General features: G+C 33.9%; 2 protein-coding genes across 2 annotated transcripts in view; one reads left to right on the top strand and one right to left on the bottom strand.

Annotated features, from left to right (window-relative positions):
* SLF1 (SMC5/6 complex localization factor 1) overlaps positions 1–16,392 on the bottom strand; it is a 79,915-nt gene extending 63,523 nt beyond the window's left edge. Inside the window, exons 1-4 of the mRNA XM_012751820.2 lie at positions 16,307–16,392; positions 7,710–7,823; positions 7,466–7,541; positions 6,129–6,369 (exon numbers count right to left, since the gene is read on the bottom strand). Of these exons, the coding sequence (XP_012607274.2) occupies positions 6,129–6,369; positions 7,466–7,541; positions 7,710–7,823 (431 nt within the window). The 5' untranslated portion in view covers positions 16,307–16,392. The remainder of the gene's footprint in view (positions 1–6,128; positions 6,370–7,465; positions 7,542–7,709; positions 7,824–16,306) is intronic.
* Positions 16,393–16,406: 14 nt separating this feature from the next.
* KIAA0825 (KIAA0825 ortholog) overlaps positions 16,407–22,674 on the top strand; it is a 364,371-nt gene continuing 358,103 nt past the window's right edge. The window contains exon 1 of the mRNA XM_076008186.1: positions 16,407–16,578. The gene's annotated coding sequence lies outside the window, so the exon portion shown is untranslated. The remainder of the gene's footprint in view (positions 16,579–22,674) is intronic.

Raw genomic sequence — 22,674 nt, 5'->3', positions numbered from 1 at the left:
AAGACTCTAACTACAGCTTTAAGGACACACACAGGCTGAAAATCAAGGGATGCAGAGGGATATTCTATGCAAATGAAAACAGAGCAGAGCTAGCTATCAGATAAAATATGCTAAGTAGAAAAATGTAAAAACAGACAAAAGTCATTATATAATGATTAAGAAGTCAATTCATCCAGGCGATATAACAATTCTAGGTACATATACACTCAACATTAGAGCAAATATATAAAGCAAATATTAAAGGATCTGATAGAAAAGAGGGATTACCATATAGCCATGTGCCACATAATGACATTTTGGTCAATGACAGACTGCATATATGATGGTGTACCTATAAGGTCATAATTCCATATTTTTACTGTACTTTTTCCATGGTTAGATATGCAAATACTTACCATTAGGTTAAAATTGCCTACAATATTCACTATAGTAACACGCTGTACAGGTCTATAGCCTATGAGCAACAGCCATACCGTATAGTTGAAGCATGTAGTAGGCTATACCACCTAGGTTTGTGTAAATTCACACAATGATGTTCGTATGATAAAATCGCCTGACACATTTCTCAGAAAATGTTCCTATCATTAAGCCATGCACGGCGTATAAAAATAGGGGACTTTAATACCCCACTATTAAAATGGACAGATCATCCCAGCAGAAAATTAGTAAGGAAACATTAGATTTGAACTACGATTTAGACCAAATCGACCTAACAGACATATACATAATATTTCATCCAAAAGTAACAGAATACACATTCTTCTTTAGTGTGCATGGAAGAGCGTCCAGAACAGATCATGTGTTAGGCCACAAAACACATCTGAACAAATTTAAGAGGACTGAAATTATATCAACTATATTTTCTGACCCTACTGGTATGAAACAAAAAATCAGTAATAGGAGAAATCTTGGAAAATCACATATACATATAAATTAAAAGCATGCTCCTAAACAACAGATAGGTCAAAGAAGAAATCAAAAGAAAAACCAAAACAAATTATAATGGTAAAATAACATATGAAAACTTATAGGACAGAGCAAAACTGTTTTAAGAGGAAAATTCATAGCAGTATATGCCTATATCACAAAACAAAGATCTCAAACAATCAGACATTATACCTCAAATCACTAGAAAAGGAACAAACTAAACCCAATGTCAGCAGAAGGAAAGAAATAACAAAGATCAGAATAAAAATAAATAAAATGGAGATGTGGAAAAAATATAAAACAATCAGACAGAGTTGGCTTTTTGAAAGGATAAAGAAAATCAGTAAACCATTAGCTAGTCTAAGAAAAAAGAAAGGAGATTTAAATAAAACCAGAAATGAAAGAGGAGTCATTACAACTGATACCACAGAAACAAAAAAGACCATAAAAAATTACTATAAACAATTACATGCCAAACTGGATAACCCAGAAGAACATGATAAATTTCTAGATATATACAATCTACCAAGACTGCATCATGAAGATATAGAAAATCTTAATGGACCAATAACAAGAGATTGAATCAGCAATAAAAAGTATTCTATGAAGGAAAAGCCCAGGGCCTGATGGTACACTGCTGAATTCTACCAAATATTAAGAAGAACTAAGACCAATGCTTTTCAAACTCTTCCAAAATATTGATGAAGAGGAGGGAATACTTATTCATTCTTTTTACAAGGTCAGCATTACTCTGATACCAAAGCCAGACAAGGACATTACTAAAAAAAAATGATAGGCCAATATCCCTGATAAACATAGATACAAAAATCGTCAATAAAATACTAATAAACAGGAATATACCTCAACACCATAAAAGCCATATATGATAAGTCAAAAGATTGTATGATTGTATTAACATTATAATCAATGGTGAAAAGTTGAAAGCCTTTCCTCTAAGATCAGGAAAAAGAGAAGAATGCCCACTCTCATCACTTCTATTCAATATAATACTGGAATATCTTGTCAGTGTATTTTCACAAGAGAAATAAATAAAAGGCATCCAAATTGGAAAGAAAGAATTGATACTGTTACTGCTTACTGGTAACATGATCTTATATATTGAAAACCCTAAAGATTTCACCAAGAAAAACCCTGTTAAAATAAAGAAGTACAGTAATGTTGCAGTATACAAAATCCACATGTAAAAACCAGTAGCATTTCTATACAAAAAGTTTCCAAAAAAGAAATCAAGAGAATAATCCCATTTACAATAACTACAAATAAATAAATAAGATACTTGGGAATAAATTTAACCAAGAAGGTAAAATTCCTGTACACTGAAAACTATAAAGCATTAATGAAAGAAATTGAAGACAACAAATGAAAAGATATGCTATGTTCATGGACTAGAAAAATTAATATTGTTACAATGTCCATATTCCCTAAGGCAACCTACATGTTCAATGCATTCCCTATCAAAACTACAATCTCATTTTTCATACAAATAGAGAAAACAATTCTAAAGTTTATACAGACCCATAAAAAACCATCAATAGTCAAGGCAATCATAAGCAAAAGGAAAAGTGAAGGCATAACACTACTAGATTTCAAAATATACTACAAATAGATAGTAATCGAAACAGCACAGTTATGGCATAAAAATAGACTCTCTGACCAAAAGAACAGATAGCCCAGAAATGAACCCATACATGTATTGTCAATTAATTTACAAGAAAAGTGCTAAGAATACCAATAGGAAAAGTACAGTTTCTTCAATAAATGGCCTAGGGAAAACTAGATATTCACATGCAGAATAACAAAATGGGACTCTGATCTTACACCATGTATGAGTATTAGCTCAAAATAGATTAAAGACTTAAACATAATAACTGAAACTATAAAACTACTAGAAGAAAATATAGGGGAAAAACTAGGCAATGATCTTTTTGGATGTGACTCCAAAAGCTCAGACAACAAAAACAAAAATAGAAAAACGAGATTACATCAAACTAAAAAGCTTTTAAACATCAAACAATTAACAGAGTGAAGAGGCAACCTATGGAATGGAGTATTTACAAGCCACACATCAGTTAATATCTTGGATATTAACCATTTTTCTGATAAGCAACTCAAAACTCAACTGCAAGAAAACAAATAACCTGATTAAAAAATGGGCAAAGGACCTGTACAGACATTTCTTAAAAGAAATACAAATGGCCAACAGATAAATTAAAAAATACTCAACATCACTAATCATTAGGGAAATGAAAATTAAATCTCATCTGTCAAAATGGCTATTATCAAAAAAATTAAAGATGATTATGGGCAAGGATGTGGAGAAAAGGGTACGCTAGTATACTGTTGCTGGGAACATAAATTAATACAGCAATTATGGGAGACAGTATGAAAACTCCTCAAAAAACTAAAAAAGTTACCATATGATCCAGCAATGTCACTTCTGGGTATATACCCAAAACATGTAAAATCAGTATGTTAAAGAGATGTTTGCACTCCTATTTTTATTACAGCATTATTCACAATATCAAAGTTATGGAACTAATCTAAGTGTCCATCAACAGATGACTAGATAAAGAAAATGTGGAACATGTACACAATGGAATATTAGTCTTTACAAAGAAGACAATTGTGTCATTTATGACAGCATGGATGAACCTGGAAGACACTATCCTAAGTAAAATAATCCAGGCACAGAAAGATAAATGTATGCTTTCACTTATGTGTAAAAATCTAAAAAAATATAGATTTATGGAATCTAAAAAAATTGAACACATAGAAGCAGAGAGCAGAACTGTGGTTACGAGAAGCTGAGGGAGAATGAACAGATGCTGATCAAAGGGTACAATATTTCAGTTGTACAGGAGGAATAATTGATAGGCATTTCAGGTAATGGAAAATATAAATAAATAAAAATTACCAAAACCAGAGACATTAAAAAATACATATGCAAGTAAAACATGTCATAATAAAGCAAAAACTAGTAGAACTCAAAGGAGTAATGACAAATTCAGTTACACTTAGAAAATTAAAAATGACTATCAGTAACTGGTGGAATAATATATAGTAATCTATTATCTTGGGATCTTATTAAATTTATTAGTTCCACTAAATTTTTTAGTATATAGCCATGTCTTTTGTAATTAATGATAATTATTTTTATTTCTTTCTCCCCAATTTCATGCCTCTTATTTATTTTTGGCTTTTTGCACTGGTTAGTACATCTAAATATTAATAGAAATGGTCAGCTGCAGCATCCTTGTCTTGTTCCCAATAATGGGAGAAAAAGTCTTTTACCATTAAACATGATATTAAGTTTAGATATTTTCATAGATGTCATTTAACAGGTAGAGAATACAAAAATTCTTAACAAAATATTTGCAAATAGAATTAGCAATACATTAAAAATGGATAATACACCATGATGTTCAGTTTATCTGAAGAATACAAATTTGGTTTAACATTTAAGAATCAATCAATATAATTCACCACATTAACAGAATAAAGGAGAAAAGCTAATAATCTGAATAGATGCAGATGAAAACTTTCAGAATAATCCATTTATATTTAAAAATAACATACCAATACATGAAGTGCCTAGGAATAAATTTAACAAAATATGTACAAGACTTATGTAATAAAAACTATTAAACATTAGTGACAAAAATTAAAGAATTAGAGAGAGAGTACACGGATAGAAGACTCAATATTGTTAACATATCAATTCTCCCTAAGAGACCTATAGATAAAAACATAGTCCCAATCAAAATCCCAGCTTGCATTTTTATAAAAATTAACAAGCTGATTCTAAAACGTATATGGAAATACAAAGGATCCAAAAATCACTGAAACAATTTTTAAAAAGACTAAAATGGAGGACTCTTACTACCTGATTTCAAACTCATTATAAAAATACAGTAATTAAAAACAGTGTGGTATTGATATAAAGTAGACATATAGAAGACATACATAAAGTAGACATATAGAACAAAACGAGGAAATCTAGAAATAGACCACACAATCAACTGATCTTCAACAATAAAGCCAAAGTAACTGCAGGAAACTGGAACTCTCATACACTGCTACTAGAAATGTAAAATGGTACTACTTTGAAAAACAGTTTGACATTTTCTTATACTGTTACATATTCAATTGCTATCTGAGCAAGTCATTTCATTCCTAGATATTTCCCAAGAGAAATATAAACATGTCTACATGAATATTTGTACTCAAATGTTCATTGCAGCTTAATTCATATTAGCAAACATAGAAAACATCCCAAATGTCCACCAACACATGAATAAATAGAGTGAAATAGTACTCAGCAACAAAAAGGAATGAAATGCTGACACATGCATCATGAATGAATTTCAAAAATACTATGATAGGCAAATGATGCAACATAAAAGGAGTATTTTCAGAAAAATCCTACTCATATAAAACTCTAAAAAATAATAAACCTATTCCACAGTGATAAAAAGTCAATCAGTGGTTGCCTGGTATTGGTGGTACAGAATTAAATGTTCAAGGACACAAGGGAACATTATATGATGATATAAACATTACAGATCTTGACTATAGTGAGAGTAAAATGGGTATATAAATTTGTCCAAATTCATCAGCATATATACTTAATATGGGTGCATTTTATTGTCTATAAATTTAAGTAGAGGAGATTAAAAACTTCCCCTAAAAAAAGGAATGACAATCTTAGAATACAATTTACCCAACAAGAAAGCTTCTAAAAATATAAAAGAGACAAAATGAAATGAAATCATGATGGAAACAGTATGAACCATGAAAAGTGTACTATATAAATACAGAAGAAGGCCTTTGTGATAAAGTAGTACTTTACTAGCAAAAACCTAAAAGTACTTCAAAACTAAAACATAAAATCTCCTAATTATTGTTTTCTTTTTTATCCTGCTCGAGTGGGCCAAAAGAAATAACATGGAAAGTAAAATAGAGATATCCAGAATAATCTAAAGCAATACCATAAAATAGATTTTGCTCTATTAGAGACACACAAACTTAAATGAGCAGTATGGTTTACCTAGATCAAGGAGTAAATCACCATAGCTCATTTGGACTAAGTTAACAATTGAAATGAAATATAAAAAATTATTCATACAAACCAAAACTGTTTTATCATTCATTGCTTTAACGTTTATGTGATCACATCCTACCTTATAAGAGAATCACTTCGTTTATCAGTTCTGACAAGGAGGACAACTTTCCATCTATGGAAGGCTCCTGGAGCACCAGTGCGTTTCAGTTCTTCACGCCATCTTTTGGGTGCAGATTGCATTTGAGGTGAATAATGGGAGTCTTTTTCAATTTTATATCCCCATTCATAAGTTGTTTCATCAAGCCATCTGCCACTTTTGGCACTATGAATTATGTAGTCCTTAGTTAATACCCACTTTCCTAGAAAGCAAATGAACTGTCAGTCAAAAAAGAATTTTGGTTCTGACAAGTGATAAGCAATAAAGACCAAATATCAAATAAAAGTCAACCTTTATTAACATGGGACTCTTAAGCTACACTGCCAACATCATCTTTGAACTATTTTTTATAGAAGCCTACAACGTCACTGAACATTGTATATAATCTTTTCCATGACAAATAATTATAATTCTAGATTTACTAAATAAAACATAAACTAACGGTGTTAAAATCCAAAATAAAATGTGGTATTACTTTATTATTACTACCATTATTGATTATTTTAGGTTAGGTTTATATTCTCCCTCCTATGCTAAAAGCTTTTTCAATAATGTTCACAGCAATATTACACTTTGTAAAACAAAGTTATTGAGTTAGAAAATTTTTCAGGGCATTTATTAACAGTTTCTTTGGGCATCAATGATCTTTTTAAATAGCATGGACAATGTATGTTTTCACTGGTAGAGTTAATAAGAAATCCAAGGGTTTTTCTGATAAGTTAAGCTATAAAATAATACACCACCTGAGTAACATACACTTTTGTGTTTTGTGTAATCAGTAGACTACAATCATAGTAAACTATAAAAGGAGTATCAATGGTGACAAAGGGAGAGAGAAGATCAAGTCCTAATTTATGTTTATAGAATTTAATATCTTAGTAAAATAAAATAGGACCACCATTGCTTCATAACATGGATAGGAGAGGAAGCAGCAGAAAGAGAATAAAAACACCATTTTCAGTGATAGATAGAAAAAAAGAAACTTGACTGAGAACAGGTGAAGCTTCAATGAAAGCTTAAGGTTTTGACATTTTGTGCCAATCTTTTTGTTAAAACATTTTTTTCTTAAATAAAGCACTTATATTAAGTCTTTGGTGAAGTAAATATTTCTGCCTGTTTAATACATTTTTCATGCATTACCAAATTTTATTCAGAAGAGTAGTAAAGCAAAAAAATCAAGTATTTTCAGAAAAATATCAGAAAAACATATTTATATTTGATACAATAAACAAGAGAATAAGATACTTTTTTTAATATGAAGATTTTATTCAAGGGTTAGGGGAAGGCAATTAACTTACCTGCTGCACAAGCTGCTAAAAATTTCTCACTCTTACAGAGGCGCTCAGCTATAAGATGTGTACAGTTTTTGTATTTCTGGAGAGAAAAATCCACATGAAGAAATGTTACTAAGATTTCCTTTATAACACATCCATCTTATTTGTACAATATCAAAGGGGATTTTATCATTCTTAGGCCAATATATTTTACTTCTAGTTATTTTTCAATTATATTTTAAAAATTTTGTTAAGTTTCTGTACTCACCTCACTCTTAATAAATGTGCAATCTAGTTTTAAAAGCAATTTGCCTAGAGCTTCTTTTTCTTCCATCTTAAATCCTGTCATTTGGATGATATGCTTTGGGGTACCATCTTCCATCTAACATAAATACACATATGAAGACAACATATGTTAAAGATATTCACAGGATTGACATTATTATTTTATCTTAACTATGAGTGCTAAAATAAAAACTAAAATCATTAAACATGTAAAGCTTAATTGTAAATACCAATGTTAAAATTACATACAATCGAAACTAGTTTTAAAAGTTATTTTCTCAAAATGTGACCTTAGAGATTTTTTTTTCTGGTTTTTGAACATTAAAAGTCGACATTACTATGTTACTTGCCACTAAATCACACTGATGAATTAATAGCATTCTTTAGAAAAGGATAGAAACTTATATAAACATTAATGTAGTAACAGTAAGCTTCATTTTAAAACTATTGTTGCTAAGGGCTTTTGAAATAAGTATGCTTGTGGACAATGAAACAATAGGATTTTATATTGATTTTTAAAGTGTGGACAGATACTAAAGAACATGTATAAGTCACTAGAGAAATTAATATTAAACAGAGCTCATGATCCCACAGCATTTACATATAGTAATTTAGTTTACAGTAGGTAAACATAATAATCCTGGATCCTATTCCTAATTTCTTAACTTTGCGTTATATATTAATTTCATCACTTACAAGGTAGACTGAAAATCACATGGTTTTTACGAGTTCATTTTTATAGGGACCTTAATCCATACTTCAGTGTAGTTCACAAAGTACTTTATGTTTAGGGAGTACGTAACTCAAATAATTTCTAATTAGAATATAGTTTTGTTTACATGAGTTTAGAACTGTAGAAATAGGATAGCATCTTAGATAAAAATCTCTTTACAGATGAGGGAAGCAAGGACTAGAGAAGTCAGGGCAATTTTTCATTTCTCTAACAATTTTGTCACCATAGCTGTGGATTAATATTTAACTAATACTATAGGCAGAGCACCAGCAGCTATTTTCAACCACCAAAGAAATAATGGCTTCTTTCAACACAGTTAAAAGTAAACTTCAAAAACTGTTAACTATTTGAGCCCAGAACTAATAACACACAACCGAATACATGTAAAATGTTTTTTATAGAAATTCTGTTTTCAAAGACTACAATATATAGATTTATATTAAATATACATACATACATATTTATTTAAAGGTTGAGATTCATTTAGAATAAAAAATTGAAAGAAAGTCTCATTATAAACAATTTAAAGCATTATTCAGAGTTAGGAGTGAACCTTTATTTCCCCTTGCTTAAGAGTGTGTAAGAGGAACTCAGCTAGGGTAATAGTACTCCTGGTTTCTCTCTCCCTTCATCACTCCTCTCTTTAGGAGGAGAAGCTCCTTGAGAGAACTAAATAGATATGTTTTATGCAGTATATCTGCATATTTGCAAAGAAGGTTCATATGAATGGTTTCTGACACGTCCCAAGGAGCTGTCAATAGCAGTCCTGCGATGCCTGTGTGGATAAGTCAGTTCAGAGGTTATGCACCAAGAAGCACATCAAACCCATCTCCTTCAAACCAATTTTTATTTAGTAAAAAAGCTAATGTCTTGACCTCAATATACCTGATTTTCTTCTTTCTCAATTGACTCCAAAAGAGGCAAAAGAGTGTAACATATTAACCCTCTAAAATCCTAAAATTCACATACAGAACATAAGGAAAGTACCTTTAAGGATAAGGCTCTTCAATGAAACAAATGCTTCGAAAAAAAATATTACAAGGATTTGGCCTGGTCAGTATAAAATTATGAAATGTACATAATAGGGATTGGTCTCATACAAAAAAGTATTCATACATGTAAAATACTATCATCAGTAAATAAAATGTAAACAGCTTCTTGCATAAGGAACTCTTTACCATATTAATCATCCAATTTTTTTAACTAAACATTTATGTGGGTTAAATAACATAGTTCTTCAATGTTAATACTCATTAATATAGACTGACAATATATAAAAACTTTACAAAGAATATGCTCTATTGCTAGAAATAATGATTTAGTCTGATGAAGAGTACACATAAACACATATCGATAAAGCCACATGTAGATTATAAAACATATGTCCTTAACTAGGGAAAAATGCTGCTTTCATTATTTCTAGAGAATCACTTTAAAAAATCCTTTAAGCAAATTTCCTTTACAAAATAATAGGTCTTTTCAGAAATACTAGACAAATGAAATTCAATATATCTGTGAATATCATCTTGGTATTCAAACAAAAATTTTTATAGTTCTTCAAAGCCACTGTTATCAGAGGATTACAAGAGTTTTAAAAATATAAACTTTTCCTACTACTTGAATTTTATTTATGTATTTAAGAGTTTCAAAAGCTCTTTAGTAGGCTATTTCAAAATATGTTGCCAAGGAAGGGAAGGAAGTTTGAGTGGCTTTAAAATCTTAAATCTTGCCTATCTGGCTATTCTAAAATACTGATATGCTACATAATCAGAATATGCAGAAAGCAATGAAAAAATAAAAATTGCTGTAATGCTGTGAGCCAGTTTATTTAAAGCTTGTACTTTAAATTTGATTATTCTGCTTTCTGAGAATTAAATCTTATATAGAAATACAATAAAATTTTCTACTTGAAGCAAGAGTTTACATTTAGGAATAATTTTTAATACTGAATGGTATGACAAACTAATGGCCTAGAATCAGGTGGGGAACTTGCAGCCTTGGGGTCACATAGGAAAACTACTATCATACTATGTTCCTCTTAATAGTTAATAATAGTTATTTTCCAATGTGAATATTAACCAGGTGACATTTTAACATATTTTGGTTCCATGCAAAAACTATTATTTGAACTTACTAAAGTCAATGTATAAAGCTAAGTTTTCACCTTAAACATACTGTCTTTATAATGAAATATGATTGAAATAATTCACTTTGTATATTTAACAGCATTTTCTGTCAAAGCAAGAGCCAAAGACAGACGAAAATAGGATGAACTGTGCATAACAGCAGAAATCAAGAAAGCCTTTTTAAAGCCATTTCTTTCCTCTGAAAATGATTAAATATGAAACTGAAATTAAACATGTAAAGGGAAGAAACAAAGGTGAAACAGGACATCCTGATTCAAACATTATGCAAATATGGATTTGTTTAAAAACAAAACAGAACACATGACACTTATTCACAGGTTTATCAAAACAATTGGGCTATTAGGTAAACTTTCACAGAATCAGGAACCCCAGTGATGGCACAAAATAACTAGCACTATTTTTGAAAGAACAAATTCCATTAACTTAATCTAATAATAGTTTTATATAATAAAATTATCGACTTGAAGCAAGAGTTTACATTTAGCAATGATTTTTTAATACATGATATGACAAACTTATGGCCTAGAATGGGGTGGGGAACCTGTGGTCTTGGGGTCATATGTGGCCCTCCAGATCCCCAAGTGGGGATCCTCGACTGAATCCAAACTTCACAGAACAAATCTCTTTATTGAAAGGATTTATTCCATAAATTTGGATTCAGTCAGAAGGCTGCACTCAAGGATCCAGAGGGCTACATGTGGCCCAAAAGCATCAGGTTTCCCCACTGGACTCCAGCAAGGGATAAGAAAACAAACAAAAGCTTGATTGATACTCAATAAACCCAAAAAAGTACTATAAAATTTGGTTTAATACATAATAACCCAGACAATTAAAAATCCCTAAAAGTATGGTCAAGTTTTATATTGGTGATATGCTCTGAGGTATGGAAGGTAAAGCACTAACTTCTAGAAGTCTTCCAGCACAAGAAAGTAGATATACCATGATTGTACCAGTGGTATTTCTAGGAAAATTGCAGATATCTCTAAAATTTATGGGGGTGTTCCTTAAAGCATTCATACAAAGATTCTATCCTAACATACAAAAAATGAGAAAAAAGCAAAACAGAGCATTATTTTTGCAAAAAATAAAACAGTTAAATGTTTTATTCTGTCAAAAATTAAAAATAACTAAAGTTATAAGAAAATGTTCTTTTGTAGTATTTAAAAATTTTTGCACTAATTAAAAAAATTATTTACTTACCTTAAGCCATATAATACAACTAAAGAGATAATGATTGTGAACAGAGCTGGCCTTTATAAACAGCAAGCAACTGTCTCTGTGGTATGGACTTTCCCAAAATATCTCCCACATGGGCCTATCCCTGATGCCTGAAATTCCTTTGCAGTTGGTGCCAGTCAGAAATGCAAATAACCCTATAGCACTCATCATCTTAATTGAGAACATTTTATTATAAACTAGCTTTTTAGGTCCTTTGAATTCTTTACAATATAACACATAGCTAGAACATGTTTGAAGAATATGACAGCACAGCTAGAATATGTTGAAAACGGAACTAAGAAAAGTAGAGGCATCAATACCGATATGAATACAAAGATCTGGTTTAGGAGGCAAGATGAAAGAGCAGGCTACAACCCTCGGGAGAAAGAGGAAAGTGCTATTAAAAAAAAAAATAGAGGCAGGGATGCTTAAAAAGACTTTTGTAGGAAATAAGGATAAACCTTTCCTACTTAGCATTACAATTTTTTATAACCCATCCCATATATAAAAGAATTTTGAGAACATAAGGTATCTTAGAAATAAATTGTATGTTATCATTAACTAAAATAAATAAGGGACTTACTAAAAAAGTTTAACTTATGTATGTCTTTTAAAACTAAAGGTTTTTTTCCCAAACAAGCTCTACAGATTTGTCTTTTAATTTTAACACATGCTTATTACACAAAATTTGAAAAATACTGCAAAGTATATAAGAAGATTAAAATCATCTCTAATTCCTTCAGCCTGTAATAACACTGTTAACAATTTGAGAGGGTTGACTTTCAGGTTTTACATGTGTGTGTGAAAAAATATTTGTATAAACAATTTGGATATTACATAGTTCTGTACCTTAATTTTCTTATAAAATTATATCATTTTTCTTCTTTCTTTTTTTAGAGACAGGGTTATGCTTTGTTGTCCAGGTTGGAATGCAGTGGCCCAATTACAGCTTACTGTAGCCTTACACTCCTGGGCACAAGTGATCCTGCATCAGCTTCCCGAGTAGCTGGGACTGCAGGCATGTACCATCACATCCAACTAACTTTTTAATTTTTTGTAGAGATGGGGGTCTCATTCTGTTGGCCAGGCTGGTCTTGAACTCCTGACCTCCAGCCATCCTCTGGTCCTCCTGCCTCTGCAGTACTGGGATTACACACATGAGTGACCCTGCACGGCCTCATTATCATTTTTCCATGCCCCTTAGTATTCTTCATGGTTTTAAGGCCACATGATGAAAACTAGTGGTTTCTCAATTTCTTTATTTCAGTCAAGTATTTTTGACACCTCCTTCTACCATAAACGAAGGAAAATCACTTGAAACTCCCCTCCTCTCAAAAGTATATACCAGGCATTGAATGCAGTTAATATTGTTGCTTTGAATTAATAAGTTTGAAAGACATTCAAGATTTCTTTTACCTAAAACATTTAGCTGGGAAAGTGAACAAAGTAGTGCTAAAACTGAAAAGGGTCAAAGTGTTGGATCTCTGTTTTAAACAATGCTGCAAAAGGTAGACACATGGCACTATACTTACACTGTGCATGTATAATACTGTTTGGCTATGAACACTATAACTTCAAGTGGAGTTTAGGAATTCTGGCCTCTCTAGGCCTAGGAGCCAAATTAGGCCCTTGGTTTCATTTCATTCAGCTGGCCTTTGGATATAGTGTTTATTTCTTGCCCCATCCTTCAAAGATATTATGTATAAATATTAATTATTTGACAGAGGTCTCCAGTGATGAGACTTGAGAGATGTTCTTACTTCCATGGCATTACTTGGGAAAGGAGCAGTCATTAGTCTGTCTCTTTCATGGTAAATTTAGCAGCAGAGGGAGGAAATGGAGAACTAACTAGTAAAGTGACTGTCATGAGAAATAAATGAGAGGCTGAGGGGGCATATGGGGATGTCCAGTCTATCCAATACTCTACAAGGCACAGGCTAGATAGGATATGCTAGTTTAGAGATAAAGGGGTTCTTAAGGAAGCAAGCTGGACAAAAGAGACAAGTTTCAGAGAAAAAAGAATGGATGGACAGTAAATATTGGCTAGCAGTAGGGATAAAAAGTCAAACCTGCTTGGGTATCCTAGGAATTTTGGAGCACAAGTTTAAAGTTAAACGAGCAGGATTTAGTTCTTATTGAGGACCTACTGTGCTCTATACAATTCATATGTTAGCTCATTTCCGTTTTACAAGTAAGTGCTGTTTATCTTTCTTAGACAGATGAGGATGATGGGAAATGAGTGATTAAGAAACTAGCTCAAGGGTACACAGCTAGCAAATGGTGAAACCAGATTCAAAGATATGTCTATTTCTGCAAAAACAACATGCTTTTTGTATAATACTAACCTGACTTAAATTTCAGAATTTAGTCTATTATGCTTTTAACCACATTACAATTTTGCAAAGCAATCTATTTTCAGCTAGTACAAGAGAAAGATGCATTACATGAAAAGGAATCTATTACACAATGAGGGTAGGAAGACATTTAGATCAACAATATTACCAAAGAGACTTAAATATAATTAAATTATTTTCAGAAAAATAACACCAATGCCTAAAATTCCAAAGCATTTCTAGGCACAATCTAAAGAGCCATTTTTTTTCTTATGAAAAACAGAAAATTTTCATTATTTTCTTCTCCAAATGGATTTGGTATCAATGAATCATTAGAGTAGTTCCTATAGACTTTATTCCTCATCAAAAGTAACAGCTTATTTTCAAAGTAATTTTGATAGAAAGCATAAATTAAGTGACCTGAAAAGTTCCAGGGTTATTTTACCTTTAAGCAATAATATGGCCTTATAAGGTTACAATTAGCACATAATACATTTTACAACATATATTTACTATTAGTTTATTGAAAAAGAGTTAATTATAAGAGTAACAGATAACGTTTCATTTTAGTTGCATTTTTGAGAAAGCATGCTTTGCTTTGTTTAGGTTTTATTATTCAAAACCTACATAGAATTGGTTTTATTTTTTAAAAATGTTAAATGGTGAAAACTATTTTACAATAATATAATCAAGATACATATAAGAAAAGTAGCATATAATTAATAAAACTATGCTGTAGATTTCCTAAAAACCAATGTTTTTAGACATCAGTGGAAACTGTGGATGCCCAGTAAGAAATCTTAATGAGTTCTGTATTTTGATTATGAAAATAACCGCATTTTACCACCTTTCAAAGACCTTCACATAATCTATGCTTTCTGGTTTGTGGAAGCAAGAAATGTTAGACCATATAATTGAACTTCACTTACGTCAATAAGGCATAAGAAAATCTGGATTTAGAAAATAGACCTAATGAGGGTTTATTTGTATTACTGAATGTTGTCTTTACAATAAAATTTATTTAAACATTCAAGTATTTGAACATCGTATTTCCTTTAACACTTTTTAACTTAGAAATAATCAAATTTATTCTTATATAAATCCACCTGCAACTAACAATTTATGTGTTGAACACCTGCAAAACAGGATAGTCAAACTTTCCAATAACGGGAACATCTTGCACATCAACAGTATTTCTAGGAATTGAGGCGCAATATAATATAAACCAAAAAGTCCATAAAGCGCATTGTCTATGACACATATACTGTAAATTCAGTTTAAATGTTCATTACCAATGTCTGAACAAATTTTGTTTTCCTCTCTGTATAGGATGATCATTCGTCAAAACACAACGTGTCGCCTCCAAAATCAAGCTCCATCTAACTCTTAAGTCAAAAACTGATACACAGTACCCGAGGCAGATCAATTTTTTTGTCAATATTTAATCAGAGGCTTTGGAAGTGGAAGAAATCTCAGGATAACCACTTAAGTCTTGTTCTCGGCCTTCAGGCAGCAAAGATATAATCCCCGGGGAACACAGACCCTTCCTTAGGGAAACGTATGTGTGTGTGTGTTTAAAGGCCTATACGAGCCATAGAGACATAATCATTGCCGTTTGGATAAGTTAAAAAAATTCTACTAAGGAGAAAAGAATGACACAATTTTCCTCGTCACAGGAAGGTGGGCCTGGGGGATCCCAGCCACCTTCACTGACGCTATGTTATGGAAAGCAGCCAAGGATCTGGAATAGGGCGAGGCTTCCCAGTCGGTTCTATGGAAACGAGAGACGCGGGTGGCCTAGCTCTTTCCAGGCGGGGGACCGAGCTGCTGCGCAAGAGGGAGGCGGAGGTAGCGGCTCACAGCCCTGCACCGCAGCGAGGCTCTGGGCGGTCGTCCCCGCCGCTGTACGGGCGTAACGGAGTGGGGTCTGCGGCCGCAGCCCACCAACTCGGTGGCCAAGCGCAGCGAGTGAGAGAGTGGGAACGAACGGCGGCTACGGAAAGCGCGAGAGCCAGGCACCGCCGCCGCTCACCCCAGCCCCTTCTCAGCCTCACAGCTGGGAGCGGCAGGAACTTCGGGGGCACGGCCAGGGAAGAAACATCCCCACAGAGTCAGGGTACACTGTGTCTTCCGAGCTGAGCCCCTTTACCTTCCCGGCCGGAGTGTCTGGGCTGCTTCCCTCGGGTGGCGAAAGCGACAGGGGAGACGACTGCCGCTGCAGCACTCGCTGCTTCACTAATCCGGGCTCTGGGAAATAATTTCCCGCCGCGCGCCAGGAGGCCCCGGAAGTGATAGCATCATTTCCGGGTGGTTGTCAGTGACGCTCTGGAGCCGTCGCCAGGGTGGCCTTAGTTGATGCTGGGTTTGAGTCTGGACTGCGGGTCAGGCTCCTGCTAGATCAGCGCCGGAGATTTAAGATTGGTAAGTGATTTTACTGGGTTATCTTTTGGGCCTGATATTTCCAGCCAGCTACGGTTCCGCGACGCATCTTGGCTGGACCGAGGAGTGGGAGAGGGTTGAACCAGGAGTCCCCATGCAGCCTCGCAGCTCGCGACCCTCTGTGCGGCTGAATCAGGCCCCTAGCATCCAGGCGTACTGTCTTCTCCACCTGCAAAGACTGTCTCCAATTTGGAATTCGACCTTGGGTCTCCAAGTGTACCCGGGAGAGGCCCAAGACATCACGTACCATGACTGGACTTAGTGCTGAGTCTCTCTACCGATCATCAAGGAGTGTCTTTAATATCTCCCATCGGCAAGGTTTGATCACCCTTGATTCTCAGAGGTACTTTACCATTCTTTTCCTGAGTAGTATTTCCGTAGTTCTGGGGTGCAAATGTCCGGGAAGCAGGCAGTTGGCTGGAAAGGACACCTTTTACAAACATTTGGGAAGTGGAATGAGGGGGTCCGTTCCTCATTGAGAGTTAATTGAACATTCCAGCTGCAGCTCGAATTGGGTGAGAATGGCCTTTGTTTTCCTGGCTGCTATGAACTAGTGAGATGTGAGAACAAACTTAGAATTTCATGTGTGGGCTTTAGATGCACATTTGACCTTCTGGAAACTAGTGATCAGTAAATAAGTGTGCTTTCAGTAAGGAATACTCGTGCTCTGTCCCAGGCTTCATCGATAATGAAAGGATTCAGGAGAATTTTGGATGGAGGTCTGAAGTAGCCAGATAGTTGTAAAGAGAAATTGCTTCCAACAAAGGGATAATATGAAAGGTACTCATTTATTTGAAAATTTGAAAGATGTGATATAATGAACCTTTGTGACTTCTCTTGAGTTATGCAGTTTCTTCAGTTAAGTAGTTTTCACTTACTACCTTCCTTACATCTAGATAGTCACCTTTTCCCCCCATAAAAGCAGCTGATTTTTTTTCAAAACATCCAGTTCCAAAAGAGTTCTAGGTACTACTGCATTATGCTCCCATTTTTCTTTATAAGAAAAATGCATATGTTCAAGGCCCCTGATGCATCAGGCAAGTACCTTGTTACCTTTTGAGAGCAATGCAATTATAGTTAGGACAGCACATTGATCTTCAAATCTCGGTGTTGCTTAATAATTCAACAAACTAATACTCTCCTCATTGATCCCAGTTTTGCCATTTTATTGAATCTTGTGTTTTTTCTTTCTCTCTGACAAGTTTTGTTAGTTATTTCAAGGAGATCACGTATTGTTTCTATATAGCAACTAGTTTTTAGACAGGCAGTGATTTTTTTTTAATTATTGCTCTTGATTTGTGATTTCTCAAAATTAATGTAACCAACCACTAATACCACGAGTAGCTACTGTCTGCTAGGCAGTTTACATTTATTGTTTTATTTAATGCTTAATACAAAAAAGAAAATCACAAAAATTATCCTTCTTTTGCAAACATTTTATACTGAGACTCAAAGTGGTTGTGATTTCCCACAAATTATACAATTAAATGGTACAATTGAGATTTGAATCCAGTCTACCCGACTCTAAATTTTGGCTCTTTTTACTGTGCTCTATACTTCCTCTCATAAATAAATGTAATAGAATCATTTATTTTCACTTTCAGGCAAAATTGGGTAGGTAGTATGTCACATTTAGAAGACAAATGGATATCAAAACTTGAGGATAAGGGATTTAAAGAATGAATTAATCACTATAAGGTATTTTAACATGTGAATAATGCAATTTCTTTGCGGCCTTGGTCCTTGGCTAGTTTTATCATCCTAATTCAAACAAACGCCAGTTCTGTACATTGGCATAATACTTGAGACAAATACAAGAAATCTAGAGACCATCAGCATATTGGTAACTCTAAGTCCAGCGTGTCAGCTAACCATCTCTTTATACAGCTTTACACACACACATTTATGTATATGAATACTTGTATTTGTGTGTGGAGGTATAGGGAGAAAGAATAAGTGAATGAGCACAAATTCGTAAACTTGAACTTTGTAATGATTTGTAAGGAATTATTAATTATTAGCAAAATTGTTCTGTTATATACATAATTAAACCTGCCCATTTGAATATCCTATTTTATCATATAGAGAGAAATAACAGCCTAATTGTCAGGGAACTTACTAAAATCTAATTGACATGACCAATACTAGAAATCGCATAGTACTTAATTCTAAAGAATATCCTATTTTATAGAAAGACAAAACTATGTGTGCAGCTAGTCTCAAATACTAACGTGTGATTATGCTACATTGACTTAACTAAGTGAAAGATATTTGCATTGCATATCCCATAGGCAGATCTCAGAGGTATTTTGCTTTCTATCAAATTTCAGTGCTTAGGTAGGTTGAAATTATATCTGTTTTGTTCAGTGCATCTAGCACTGTGCTAGCATGTAGTAGGAGCTCAATAAACATTTATTGAGTGATTCCTGTTTAAAATGTTATTTGTCCCCTGAGAAATTCATATATGTAATTTTTAAGAAGGAATTATCACATAAATGAATGAATGTTTATTGTTACTCACCTTGATCTTAAAAAATAACGTCCACTTCACACTCATCCATAAAAGGCAATGCATCCTACAAAGACTGGACTATAAGATATGAGAAAATATCTAATATTTATTCTGTGCTTGTTCTTTGCTATGCAGTGTTAAATTAATCCTTACAGCACTATGGAACAAGTATTATCCTCCTTTTATAGATGAGAACACTTAGGCAAATAAAAGCTTTGTGAGTTGTCCTAGGTTATATACAGTCCTAGGTTACACAAGTGCTGGAGCTGTGATTTGAACACACACATCTGACTCCAAAGGCCATAATCTTAACCACTTTGATATACTGCATCCAATTGGATTTTAATCCCGGCTAAGCTACTAAATGTGTGTGAAGGGAAATTTATTTCTCTTCAGATCATATTTCTCATCTATAACATAGGAATTGGTTGGATTAGATGATCTGTAAGTTCCCCTCTACCTCTACCTTCTGACTTTAGTTGATTCCCAAGTATTATCTGAAGATAGAAGTTCTGGTGTGCTAGAAAACCTTCCTCAGTTTTCATGTGTTTCACATGGCTTTTACATGTGTTTGTGTCTTCTCCAGTGGTAGACACACAGTCATGTTTTTATAATGGAAAGAACAGTTCAGGGTTTAAAAGAAATTGCAGCCATGCTTTTTTACCAGCTATGACACTAGTAAGTCACTGAACCTTTGTGAGCTTATGTTTTCATATATAAAATGGATCCACAGGAATGATGTTAGGGTAAAGTGAAGTGACATATAAAGCCTCAAACACATTGTCTGACACAGCTGCCATTAAATAAATATTGATTTTTTTCTCCCTAAATCTTGTGAAGATAAGAGATTGGTGGATATAAAAATGCTTTATAAATTACATAAAGATGAAGACTCTTTTACATAGTCTACTAGAAGGGATATTATGTATATATACAGTTATTTAAGGGACACTTTACATACATTATTGAACACAAAACATGATGAGAATGGGGAGAAAAATTTTGCTTCCAGGAGGGCAGATGAGGAAAGACCTCATGATGAGGGAAATATTGAATTTGAGCCTTACAGAATGATGAAGATTTTGGCAGGGGGACAAGAGAGAAGAATGTTGTATTGAAAAATGCAAAAAGGTGTCAGAAAAGAGAATAGTGTTCAGTTCACTTTGGAAATGTGGGATGGGTGAAGGCAAATAATAAAGTTAAACTAAAAAACTGAGTTTAGGACAAGCTATAGACAACAGTGTGGGCAAATTAGAGATGTTAGGCTTTTCACAATAAGCAATGATTTGTGCATATAAACAGGAGGGTGAGTTAGCATTTGTTTTCTTTGCTCTGGAAAAGTGCCCATTTGTTAAAGTATTAAAGTATACCAATAAGCCAAAAAAGAAAATAAAAATTGCCCATAATCCCACCCCTCAGTAATAACCACTCATTTTTCTCTACATTACAGATTTGTTTTTTAAATAAAAATGATATAATACTATACATATTGTCTTGTGATCTGCTTTTTTCCATGTGATCTGTACCATGAATCTTTCTATGTCAATACACTTCTATAATTTTTAGGGCCTGCACACTATTCAATTTTATGAGTATAACTTAAACTAACTTCCTACTGTTAAATAATGGTAAAATAAAAGTTTTTATGGTAGAATATTTTCACATATATTTCCTTATTGCAAATTGTAGAAGGAAAATTGGTAACCCATGGATCATAAACACAGTACTTCTGATGCGTATTGCCATGTCAGACTTTTAATTCATTTAATCAAGTCTATTTAAACTTGGTGTAAATTCAGAAGATAAATAAGGGCATATGATGAGACATTAGCCTCACTCTCACCCCTTTGCACTCCTGAGTCACAGATAGCCCATACAGCACCTTGTAAGAATTAGAAAAAGGCATCCCCTTCTGGAGGATCCGTAACTTTTGGATATACACTGTTTGAATAGATACTAATTTTGTAAGGCTTGGCAAAGGCATCCTTTTGTTTATAGGTATAGCCCTGCATGGTCTGGGGTACCAGAGTATGGGCTGGATTTCACCCCCTTAGTTTTCAGTACTTTTATGCAGAGCACGATCCGTACAACTCATGAGATAGTCCAGCCATAGTGTTTCATTCTCCAGAGGCACCCAGTATGACTAGTTTCCTGTGAATCTTTTGAAAGATGAGGGACTGGCTTTTCATCAGATCTGTGGCTCCAGATAAGCATCGTACATCCCATCCCCATCTGTGTGGGTATAGGGGTGTGCCTGTGGAAGGACGTGTTTGGGTAAGTTAAGATCTTGGGCAATATTGCTAACTGTCATGTCCCTATGGAGAGCACTGGAATGAAAAAAGAAGGATGAATCAAGCAAGGCTATAAGGAACATGTAGCTAGATCCCCACTGCTACCCAACACACACACGTTTTCTCACTCTTCCTCCAGCTCCCCTACTACAAACAAGTGGGAGAGCCCACCTTGAAACACTCACCTTCTAGCTTCTCTCACTCTTCTAAGCACTTCCTCACCACACTGACAGCAGCCCATATATATACTCCACTTAGTCGTGAGGCAACAGATCCAAATGAGTCCCAGGTGAGCATTCCATTGCTTCTGGGATCTCACACTCATTCTGACCTTAACACACTCATTGATCACACATGAGATTCCGGGAATGATGTTGAAGTAGCAATTTGAGTATTTACTTTATAAAAGCCAACACCAAAGCCGAATACAAACTTTGTTCAAATACAGAGGCCAGTCAAACTTAGTGCATCCTTAGAAACACATACATCCCATATAAAATGTTTCAAGCTAAAAAAGAGTTAATTTTCATTTAATTAATTGGGCAATGCAGTATAATGTAAACAGCTGAATTCAGAGAGGGCCTGGGTATGAGCCTAAACTCATGAATTAATATAATTATGATCTTGAATTAGTGACTTAAATTTTTTGAGCTGCAATTTTTTATCTATGAAGTGGTGATAATATCAACAATATGGATTTACTAGGATTAAATGTAATAATGTGTGCAAGTATACAGAGGTATCAGAAGAAATTTATTAGGGCGTCTATCTCTTTTTTTAGGAAAAGTGATTGTTTTAAAATAAGATCTGTGGCTCCAACTGTGAAGTCAAAGAGACTTGGGTTTGAATCCCAACTCTGTCATTAGTTGTATCATATTGGAAAATTGCTTTTCTACTCTGATTGTTTACTTATTTGTAAAATGGGAATAGCATATTCATAAGGTTTTGTGAAGATTAAATGAAATAATGCATGCATAGAGGTTAATATGGCTGCTGGTGCTGTAAGCACTTTGTTCAAATTCCCCAAGAAGGAGATGCCAAGAGCGGAGTAGATATACAAGAGGTTTGCTGGGAAAACTGCCTGTGAAGGATAAAGAAGAGGGAGCAAGAGTAAGAGGAAAGTGCCTTTGTGCCTCAATGCAAGTCTGACAACCTATGAAGGAGGTAAAGAAGGAAGGAGAGTAGAGTGAGAAGAATATAAAACTGCTATACTGTTTTAAGAAAGCTTCAACGAGGCTAATGGGAGTCCTAAAGCCAAAGTCCTCAGAGGAATTC

This window comes from Microcebus murinus, chromosome 11 (genome assembly GCF_040939455.1).
Source record: "Microcebus murinus isolate Inina chromosome 11, M.murinus_Inina_mat1.0, whole genome shotgun sequence".
Lineage (NCBI taxonomy): Eukaryota > Metazoa > Chordata > Mammalia > Primates > Cheirogaleidae > Microcebus > Microcebus murinus.
The sequence above is the reverse complement of the archived record's forward strand: the minus strand, read 5'-3'. Positions and strand labels throughout refer to the sequence as shown.